This window comes from Taudactylus pleione, unplaced genomic scaffold, assembly GCF_031769625.1.
Source record: "Taudactylus pleione unplaced genomic scaffold, aTauple2 ptg000203l, whole genome shotgun sequence".
Lineage (NCBI taxonomy): Eukaryota > Metazoa > Chordata > Amphibia > Anura > Myobatrachidae > Taudactylus > Taudactylus pleione.
In genome coordinates, this window is record NW_028284605.1 from 1679320 (window position 1) to 1691463 (window position 12144).

The 12144-nt window shown below is 41.8% G+C and overlaps 1 protein-coding gene across 2 annotated transcripts in view; it reads left to right on the top strand.

Moving 5' to 3' along the window:
- PIPOX (pipecolic acid and sarcosine oxidase) overlaps positions 1-12144 on the top strand; it is an 85284-nt gene that overhangs the window by 30805 nt on the left and 42335 nt on the right. For both annotated transcript variants that reach the window (XM_088477793.1, XM_088477792.1), the window contains exon 4: positions 1134-1316. In XM_088477793.1, the coding sequence (XP_088333919.1) occupies positions 1134-1316 (183 nt within the window). The remainder of the gene's footprint in view (positions 1-1133; positions 1317-12144) is intronic.

Below are 12144 nucleotides of genomic sequence, written 5' to 3' on the forward strand. Positions count from 1 at the left end.
CTCCCTCCCTGGATGCAGCAGCCAATAGGAGTCTGTCTCTGCCAGCGGCAGTGTGTTGTTACTGTGTAGTGCGGATCGAACTCACTGTGGTCCGCACTACACTTACTGAAACCGCCGCTGATTGGCGTGCGCGCCACACAAGGCTGTCGGACTGAGCATGCGCAAACAGTGTATGCAGATACAAATGATTTCCCTAGAACGGGAATCTAGGGCAATTATTTGATCAATTAGTGGGTCATATATTCATTCATGCGTTTCTAAATTGAGTACCAACTCACCTGGTGGATCCTGGGCTGCCTCCAGGTGAGTTGGCTCAGTTTAGAAACAAAAGTGGGGCTATTATTATGTAGTGTAGAACCACCAGAGCAGAGGAGCCTTGACATGGCTAGTGGCTTATCATGTATTTGCAAAGGTATGTAACTGAGGGCCTGATTCAGCAAGGATCGCAGTTCCTAATACGCACACAATCGGCCGATCGGAAATGCGATCGCAGTGGCGACGCAGACCCATCACAGAGTGATTAACAGGAATTGCCGCTTGTGGGTGGTAACGGGGGGGTGGTCGACCAAACGCAGGTGTGCCAGTGCGTTTCAACTGCGTTGCAGGGGCGTGCATAAATTAGCCACTGCGATACCATATGCAGCCTGAGGCCTCACAGCGTGCGCTGAAGTTAGCAGTTCCTGAGTGAGGTCTGACCTGCCTTAACTGTGCGTATGGCTCCGATGTTAGTCGATGTTACCAATCATTTTGCTATGTTGCCAAAGTATACGGATGTGAGTCAGGGGAAGTGGGCGAACTTATGTTAGGCTGCGATTGCAATGTGAATGCAAACATTTACATATCACCTCTGATATTAGCAACTGCATTGCATGAGTATTAGCAGAATAGCGATCCTTGCTGAATCAGATAGGATGCAGGTGTCTTTTGCTGACATATTGCAGTGTGCTGGGGGAATTTGTGTATTGTTTTTCTTGTCTAGAAGAACCTCTCCCTCACACGCACCTAATATGGGCCATTAAATTGATTAGGCAACTTCATTCTGTGTATCTCTATAGCTTGTCATAGCAAGAATGCATTTGATGTATTGTCACATGAAATATATCTACTATGAATGTCTCTGCTATGTCTTACAGGAACAATTCCAACGAATGGGTGGAATCATCAAAGATGGGCAAAAGGTAAAGCATATACAGCCAGGACCGGTAGTTACCGTGACAACCACCTTCAGTGCCTATGAGGCCAACAAATTGGTGATCACAGCAGGCCCGTGGGCCAAAAGGGTACTTAGCCCTCTCGGCCTTGAACTACCCCTAAAGGTAAACATTTCCATTTCCAGAAAACTGTACAATTAAAACATTCTGGTATCTATCATAAAACCACTATCTGCAAATAAGAAAGTAGCAACATTAATTCATACCTTTCCATATGATTTACAGTATGATTCTTTGTAACAGAACTGCAGCTAAAAGGTTTCTGGGACTGTCATTCTCCCTGGGGCAATATATATCATTGCAAAGTGTTATCAACTCCTCTACCAGCACACCGCGCTTATGGCCAGCCAGCTTATTTTTCAACAGCCTTGAGATTCTCTCTAACTAACAGCACAGAGCCCATGTGTTGTGCGCCTGTCAATTTCCTCCTACCTTTAGGGATTACTTTTCCTTTTATATGAACGTTCTAGATAGAGAAATAACAGGGTCATTTATCTTAAGCAGTGCTGGCCGACGCTAAAAGAGTGAGATGTAGTTGTGCTCCAAATCTATGAAGCTGCTGCAGAGGTTCATTATTACAGATCGGTCTAACAGCACTTTAAATGCATTTTCAGCATTTGTGCCATGTAGGCAGATAACTGCATTGGAATACATGATTTATTCTGACTGTGCTACAGAGATTTGGTAAATAGTCTGAATAATAACAAAAGAAGATGGGCTTGATTACCTTAATTTCCTTTAAAATAAGCTATATTTCTTATGGTTATTTTGATTTATAGAAGGAAAAATGTTGGCTGCACAACAAATAAGCCCAAAGAGAAAAAAAAAAACGCTATCTCTCAAGGCTTTTTTATATACAGTATAGGGCGGGATGCATCAAGGGGAAAAATGCAGTCAAACCCTGAAAATGCAAGTTTGACTGCATTTCTCATATGCGATTCACTGCAGGGCTTGGTTGCGGTGGGTAACGCCATCTTCCTGATGACTTTACCCATAGAAGCCTATGGGCTTCTCTCCGCTGAGTGCTGATAGATGGATCCAATCAAATCCCTCCCAGCAGCCCCCACGGCGTGTGCGTCCTACTGCGCAGGCGCAGAAGGATGCCAGAGGGGCTTCTGGGTCACAGACCCGGAAGTCCCTCAATCGCAAAGGGCGGCTCTTACAACAAAGCGGTCCTTTGTGGGGATCGTTACCAACACCGACATGCATGCGAAGACCAGCAGAATGCGTCATGCATCCCACCCATAAATTTAATGGCGAATATCTTAGAATATATAGACTATTAGCTGAAGTACCCGGCGTTGCCTGGGTTTAAATCTTGAAGATATTAAGTTATCAATGAGTTGGATGTAACTGTCAACATTTTAAAAATAATTAGCAGCTTAGCTACTCCTCCAACACACCCATAAGGAAAGTTCTGCCCAATGCATTCTATCGTGCGGTCCGACCAAGGCTCCAACTACTCCATTAGGCACCCCAGATCAAATGCCACCCCTCTGTAAAGTTTACATCAAAGTCCATCCAGAACAGGCTTCCCAGGTCAAAGTTCTGCCCAGCGTACACCAACGAGAGGTCCAACCAGAACCCTATCCCCCCCTAAAACCTGGCCAGAATCCAACTGGACCACCTCGCGTTGATTTCATTCCAATTGGTGCAGGGATGTACCAAATGCATAACTGGACAGACCAACAACTAGACCAAATAATTTTATATATAAGTTATATAATATTTAAAACCATATGAACAATAATCCCATACAAAGGGAAATTATATATAGAAATAATTACATAAATACAGAGCCGGCCCTAGCCAAATTAGTGCCCTAGGCAAGATTTTGGTAGGTGCCCCCTCCGTGGAGTCCTGAAAAGGGGTGTGGCCTCACGGAAGGGGTGTGGTCTCACTGTACTCCCAGCACAGATCAGACCCAGTACAGCTCCCCTCACCCCTCTTCCAACACAGATCACAGCACCCCTCACCCAGCACAGCACAGATCACAACACCCATCACCTAGCACATCTTTCCCAGCACAGCATAGATCACCCATCACCCCTTTCCCAGCACAGTTTCCTTAACCCGGCACAGCAGCCTTCACCCCTCTCCCAGCAATGCACAGGTCACAGCACTTATCACCCAACATAGTACACTACCCATCACCCCTCTCCCAGCCCAGCACAGATCACAGCACCCATCACCCCAGCCCTCACCCAGCACAGCACCCCCTCTCCCAGCACAACACGGTGTCAGCACCCCTCTCCTGCGCAGCACAACACCCCTCACCCAGAACCCCAGTTCTTACCCAGCACAGCACACCCTATTCCAGAACAGCACTTGAGGTGCGATTTGCTACTCCAAATTCCGCAAAGGCCCATGGTAAGAGCTGTTGCGGGTGCAGCCGAATGAGTCTTCCTATGTGCAGCTTATTCTGATCATCTGATCATTGTAGCGGCCACCGTCCTGGTGTGTGCCGGCCCAGAGCAGGCCTGGCACTAACCACTAGCCAACATCCAGGTGCCCCGCCCCTGCAAATTGCCGCCTGCTGTTTCTTTGCTGCCTGCTCACCTTTTGCTGCTGCCAGGCTTGATCAGAGCTGTCAGCTAAGCTCCGATCATGGATACTACACCATGGCAGTGGCAGCTGCCAGATTCTCTGCCCAGCCTTCAGCAGGGGCCCCAACCGTGCCTGATCCAAACCTCCGCCGGCCCTAGGTGGGCTTGGATGCCCCTAGACTTTCCAAATGCCCTAGACATTTGCTTAGTTTGTCTATGCCTAGGGCCGGCTCTGCATAAATATAAACAAAAAGATGACTAAAAAATTTAGTTTAGCATTAAAATACAGGGTTTTTCTCAGTACTGTACTTATGTTTTTATCAATTCCATGTGAAGCTTAAAATACTGTCATTTATGCCACCCAAAGATTAGCGTCAACCATGGAGAGAGTTAGCTAGCCGCTCCATATATTTGTAAATCTCTGTGGACTGGCAACAGCATAAGTTTCGGTATATGTAGTATCTGCTGGAAAGATCACTTAATGGTGTTAAATAGTTTATGTGAAAGCTGGCACCTAATATACTCACCACTGCACCTCCTGGATCCATATTGGGAGATGTAAAAGTAGAGGAGCTCTGTAAGGCAGCTTGTTGCTTCAATATCTGCAGATCTTATCTGTTGGCGATCAGGGAGCGCTCTGGACAACTCTACCAAGTAGGATCCATGTGGGGAGATGGTGCATCAGTCGCCTGCCTGCTGCAGATGGAGTTATAGCTGCAGATATTTGGTGGTGATTTGCAAACTATCAGTGTCTCTCAGTCTTCTGGTAATTATTTGGAAGGAGTGTGTGCAGCCAATATTTTTTCTTCTGCAACCTCAGCCAACATTTTTTATTCAGCAACCTTGGTGAAAGTGGGCACACTGTCTTTTAGATTGGCATCTGCACCATTAAACAACAATCTACTATTGATTGAATCTAAGCACCTGTAGTAATGTATTATTCATCTTCTTAACTATTTTGTTTTCTATATTGTTTCTCCAACCAATGTAGTGGCAAAGAATACCTATATATAATTTGTGTATTGAAAAACTACATCTCAAATAACTATAGAGTATATGGTCACAAAATGTTTTTCCAGTTCATGCCCCCTTGTGTTTCTCCAGTCATTGCCCCTTTGGCTCTCTAACACCACTCCCCAGTATCTTTCTAACCTTATCCCCTTGGTTCTCTCCAGCCCCCTCTTACCTTTTGGCTTCTTACACCTCTTCATATATATAATAAAAATATAATATCCAATGGGGAACTGCATACACTTTGTAGGTATTTCAAAATACGGGTGCTGTAATCCCATAATAGAACAATATATCAATTTTCAGTTCCAGAGAAATGAAAAAATAAAAGACCAGCACACCACCTTACTGCAAAAAACTAGTCAAATCGTTGTATTAGAAATACAGCCATATAAAAGTCCATCAGGAAATGCATGTCACAAACATATTGAGGCATATGTATACTTAAACAACCAATTAAACATTTGCAAAAATAGGCGAATATGCATCACATACAGTAAGTGTAGAAATGGCATCGTGTATACTTAGCAACAGCCTGGTGACAATTATGCACTAAAGTTCAATTGCCCAATGGCTGTTGTGGTGTTCCCACTCCTTCATCATGGGCACAGACAAAGCATACCAATGAGCCATATTTAAGTAGATGTGGGTGCCATACTGAATTAGAGCAATAGTACTCACCTGTAACAGACAATTCATGCGCATCATGCCACGTCCCGGAAGCGTCTCACTTGACGCCAAATGAGGACAGGCATGATGCCCCTGAGACCGTTGCGGCGCTGGGACCAGCACTGGCTGAGGTTATCGGGCGCATTAGATGACGTCACAATAACCAGGGCAACCAGTATAAACATAAAGATGTACTTAAATCGTCAGAATTATTAACAACTAGTAACTGTCACAATCCAATGCCCACTAGTAGAATAGGTTGAATTGTAGTAAATACTAATCAAGTGGTGCACTGTTTGTATTCCCATATATTTTTGATCATACTGGTGTTTTATAAGGTGTAAATACACCATAGCTAAAACGTCTGGTCGGTGCCCACCAATTCAATGCACAAAAAATACACAATGGCAAAAATAAGAAAAAGAAAAAACACCTGTGTAATGCAAAAAAAAATCAACATAAAAAATATGAATAAGAATTACCCAAAAGAAAAAACACTCTTTATATCTACTATCACCAAAAATGCAAAAATAATCTGCAGCAACCCAATTGAACTACTATTAATATAAATCAGCATATATCAGCAACCATAAATGAATTTGCTCAAGCAGCCCTTATATCATCAATATCATCGTGGATCCAATATTGGATCACACCAAGGAAATCTCTTCATTCAAACCCCTAGGACATAATGATTCAAACATAAATCAATTCACATTCCCTCTGAAGTAATTGTTTCCCTTTATCTCCACCCCTTCTTAATCTGGTCCAATGGCATGAAGCAAAAGTCCTTTATAGTATGTCCCAACTCATGGAAATGTTGTGCAACTGGTGGTGTATTTTGACCAACTTTAGTAGATATTTTATTCATCAATGAGTGATGCATAGCAATACGCTCTTTTATCATTCGTGTAATCTTCCCAATGTACAACATTTGGCAGGGACAAATAATAAGATAGACCACAATCTGCTCTCGCAGGTCATTCGATGTTGTAAACGATGTTGAAGTCCATTAGTTGGATGTACAAATGTGTCTCTTGTCAAAAGATATCAGCAGTTGACGCAGCCACTACAACGAAAGGCACCATTTTTTGGTGCGAGACAGTTCTCATTAGACACTCTTGGACTCGCATCTGCATTTGTCTCCAGGTCTATCAAGTTGCTACTTCTCTTATATGCAAATAATGGATTATTTTAACAAAATTCCTTGAGAATACTGTCTGTCCTTATAATCTGCCAGTGTCCAAGAATAGACTCCCTCATTTTATGTGAGGATATTGAATAAGCAGTGGGGAACACTACACGACTAAGCTTAGATTCTGCAGACTTTGGTCTAAGTAATGATTCCCTGTCCAAGGTCAAACAGCATTGAATAGAATCATTGATTTATTTGCTGTTATATCCATGCTGGACAAAATCCGCTCCCATTTTCTTAAGTGCCACTGGTAATTTGTCAGAGTCTGATGTAATTCTCACCACTCTGATCAACTGAGAAAATGATAGGCCCCTTTTCAAGAGTTTGGGAGGAAAACTTTCAGCCATCAAAACAGTATTCAAGTCTGTAGGTTTTTTGAAAATGTTTGTTTCAAAGTTATTGTCCACTATAGAGATCATCACATCTAAGAAATGTAAATTATAAGGGCTGCTGGAGCATGTAAACTGTATGGTGCTGGTGATGATATTCAACCATACAACAAAATCATTCAGGGCCTCCAGACTGCCCGCCTAGACAAAAAATCATTGTCAATGAATCTGGTGTATAGAGCAATAAATTGAGATAATGATCTATTGTGCAAAATGTGAGCACATTCATAGTCGTACATGTACAAATTAGCATAGCTAGGGGCCAGATTAGACCCCATAACTGTGCCTTGTAGTTGTCTGGCCACCGATGCATGCAGCTTCTTTCTGTACTTATCCTGCTTAGGGAGCTTACAGTTTTTGGGAATTTTTTATAAAGCTTTTTGTATCAACACTATGGTGATGGGAATGCACATTAGTGATTGATCCCTTAGCTGAACCACCTGATGTCTGGACATAGCGTGACATCATCATGCAGGTCTCCGGAAATCGGGTGGCCGTGGGACAGATTGCACACATGGTGATAGACGTATATAAGGTATGTAAGCTTGCATCAATGTTTATCCTTGAAGAAAGATGTAATTATCTGAAACATTGGAGGAATAAACTTATGGCTTATTGCATGGGTTGAAAAGTCCCTTGGAGTGCTGCTGCTGTGGTATTTAGAAGTGTATATATATATATATATATATATCCAAAGCAGTCAGAACTCTCTTTTAGTCTTCAAATTAGTACTGCATGGGGTGGCCATCCAATGGTACATGGGAGGTACCACAATACAATATAAAGCAAAAAGAATGCACTCACCAGGACTTCTCTTCAGGTTTCAAAAAAAGTTTTAAAAACCTACTTTAATATTCACAACATGGTTAAAATGTCACGAAGTCAACGTTTCGACAGCATAAATGCTGTCTTCTTCAGTATATCACAAGTGAGACACAGGACATACAAACACCCTTCACCATAGCCACACTATACCCATATCAATTAACACTAGCCATAACTCCACCCCCAACATCCCTCCGGGACCGGAAGTGATACTCATGGGATAAATTTAGCATGTAAAGACTAACAACATCTCTTTAAACAACACTGGGCTAATGCTTAGTGTAATAAGACTCCTATTAGTGCCAGCGCACCTTGTCAGAAGCCGCGAACAGCTACAATTGCAGTCTCATGCACACACTTCCAGGATGCGTTTCACTGATGCCAGAAGTTGTGCGTTCCAGCCTGCCTGGCAGGCCAATTATCACCGCCCGTGGTTCAGTGCTGCAGCCCCTGGCAGAATTGCTAGATCATTATTTACAGCAATGTGTGGTTAGATCTGAGACTTGTACCAGGGATACGGGCCATTTTTTGAAGGGAATTAGTGAACTGTCTGATTTACCGGACAATTGTCATTTAGTTACCATGGACGTATGCTCCCTCTACACCATCATCCCACATGATGGTGGTGCAGAGGCGGTTCGTCAGCATTTGGTAGAAGGTCCCTATATAGGACCGGCAATTGAGTTTTTACTCACATTATTGAGGACGGTTTTGGAATGTAATCATTTTATGTATAATGATACTTTCTTTATACAAAAGTCTGGGACAGCCATGGGCTCGAATATGGCCATAGCATACGCAAATGTTTACATGGATCAATATGAGCATTGCCATATTCTTTCCAACTATAAAGATAATATTATTTACTATCGACGTTACATCGATGATGTGTTTGTGCTATGGCGAGGGAGCACTGAGTCCTTTAATGACATGTTGGAGACTTTAAATTCAATTGACAGTCCAGTATGCTTCACAGGTGCCATTGATGCTGAGCTTCCTTGATGTTTTGATTTTTAAGAAACAGGGTTGTTTGGCTTACACTTTGTACAGAAGACTTTATTGGCCACTAGCCACCATCCAGATAGACTGAAACATTTTAACCATGTTGTGAATATTAAAGTAGGTTTTTAAAACTTTTTTTGAAACCTGAAGAGAAGTCCTGGTGAGTGCATTCTTATTGCTATATATATATATGTATGTGTGTGTGTGTATATATATATATATATATATATATATATATATACACACATTGGAAATATGAGTGTAGCACTGTTGACTTTACTGCATGTCAGGGTATAGGTGTGTTACAACCTAGCACTGGTTGCCCTTTGGTAATATCAATCGTTTATTAATAATCAGGAATATTTTCAATATTTTAATAAATTTACAAAATAACAAGGTTTACCAGTTTTAGCTTATGGATTTGTTGATATGTCTTGGCTAGGCCCCCACTAACAGGAGTCTCATAGAGAGGAGCAGCTCATTAGGACTTAGTGGTGCAGGATAAAGGTGTATTTGGTGGATATATATATATATATATATATATGTGTTGTATGTATGTGTGTGTATATTTACTAAAGTGTGGGTTTTTAGAAGTGGAGATGTTGCCTATAACAACCAATCAGATTCTAGTTAACATTGATCTAGCACCGTCTAGAAGATGACAGCTAGAATCTGATTGGTTGCTATGGGCAACATCTCCACTTCTAAAAACCTGCACATTAGTAAATAAACCCCTTAGAGAAACTGAGACAGGTTGTTGTATCACATCTCTCAAGTAGTTTGGTAGCAAAGGTGAGGTGTGAAATAGCATGGTATTTGTGGCATTTGTAGAGAGAGGCTTTGTTGAGAGATGATTTGTTTAGGATTGGTGAGATGAGCACATGTATAAAGGAGAATGGGAATGTGCTATTGGGGAGCTGACCTACAGTAGAAGTTGACATACAGCTGGGAGGGAATAGATTTGAGCGATCACATTGTAGGGTAAGATGATATTATAGATATAGGAGACAGTGTGACAAACAGACTTTGGGGAATATTTATTTAAAGTAAAATATTAAAACATTCAGTATTTTTTTATCATTAGACAATTTTGTGGAAATGCATGTCTCTCAGCTTCCTGGCTGCCAAGTGCAACTTGACAAGCAATTAATGGCTGCCATCACTTGCTGTAACTTGTTCCAAAACCAAACTTTTTACTTTATTTTCCTGGAACCTACTGGCCAAGTGTTGCTAGGAAGAGCCCAAGTACTATACATTATAAGGCTTGTTTATTCTAAACAATGGTCTGCACTTTCTTGTGGGCTCAAATCTCCTAGGGATTTGTACCCTGTGCTTTCCATTTCGATAGTATGTTGTTTCATGTTATGATGGATAGATCCCAGGCTTGCGGGTCTCTAAATCAGAGTGTAAACATCCTTTCTATACAGTAAACAAAAATCCCTGTAACTCCTAGTGCAATTAACAAAATAAAGTATAATGTTTGAGATTATGACATGTCAGGCCAGACCTCATATGCAAATATATGGTTATATATGGAGTAAGTCACCCAATTTTGCCCCTTTTGAAAAAGGCATCATCTTATTTAGCACAGCTACAGAAATCTTCATAGCACCAAGCATAAAAGAACCATGCAGTTATATGAAGCAAAAAATTATTTTAAGCCCGCATTACCAATGTACTCTGTCATAAACAACCCCATTGACTCTAGTGTAATATATCTAACCTGCTCAGCTACAGTGTGTGGGTTGTATCATAATCACATTGCGTAAAATTACGAACAATTACCATTGATCATCAAGTTGCTTGACATTTAACATCCTTGAACAGAGGTCAGTGTTTGCTTTCTAAATAGGAGGCATAAGGCATAGACATAATGCTTGTCATGGTAATTAGATAATCACTATATGAACAACACTGATACTAAATTGTTTGTGCAAATTACTGTTTGCAGGAATATACAAAGCTTATATAAACCCACCACAAAAATATCAAACATTATTTCTGAACTGTCTCAATAGTTACAAATTCATAATAATCTCTGTGTGCAATGTAACATCTGTCTGTCTATCTATCTATATATATATTTATACTCCATTCGCTTCTCAGTTGCAACCCCTCAAAATAGAACTTTACCCATGGAGTTGACAAGGTATTGTCCAAGGAGGGGCATGACCCCCCAGGCTCTTGCAGCAAACCTGGATCTTTCTGCGGTAATGGGGGCCTGTGAAGATCCTTGTTCTCTAGTCCATTACTATAACAGAGATGTGACAGCTGCAATGGATATTATCGCCCCTGTGCGTATACGACCCTGCATACCACACCGTCAAGCCCCTTGGTTTGACAATAGTGTTAGTAAACTCAAGAAAAGGGGGCATAGACTTGAAAGATGATGGAGGAAGACTAACCTGGTAAAAGATAAGTTAACACTAATCAAACATATTAGAGAATATCAATCAACAATCACCCGTAAGAAAACAGAGTTCCTTTCAAATGAGATCAAGGCAGCAAACAATAGGCCAGCTCAGCTTTTCCATACAGTGGAGATGCTTGCAAACCAGTATGCCTGCAGCTTGATGAAACCCTCTCCCAGTCCAGATGCAATGAATTTGCAAAATTCTTTGCAGATAAAGTATCCTCCATCTGGGCTGGAATCCCCACAGTGCCACCAAAGGATGTTTGTTTGCATCCCAAGGACCTACTTTATGGAAAACTTTAACCATCACTAAATCACCTACAGAGGGCATACCAGAGGGTCTTCCCCTGTAGATGGGGTTTATGCAGCCGCATAAGGTAACAGTCCCTTGAGATTATCTTGCACCTGTTGCAGGAACATATCTCTCGTGACAGCATCTTTAATGAGATTTGACAATTGTGTCTCAGGGATACAAAGTGGTATTTTGCGACCTATCATGAGCTCAAATGTAGTGATCCCTGTGGTGGATGCTTCCGTAGCCGTAATACCAATGATTATTGTGGGTAAGGCTGCTACCCAAGAAGAACCCTTCTGTAACAGTGCCTTGGTTAACTGTGCCTTGATGGTCCGATTCATTCGTTCCACAATCCCTGCTGATTGGGGATGATAAGGAACATGGAAGAAGTTCACAAAGGGCTATCATGACCTTGCCAGTGAAATGGGTCTCTCGATCAGATTCTATGATCCTAGGGCTACCCCAGTGTGACAAAATCTGTTCCCATAGAAGCCGTGCTAAAGTGCCCACTGAGTCATTCACTGTAGGAATGGCTTCTATCCACTTCGAGAACATGTTAACTACTACCAAGGCATAGCGACAATTTTG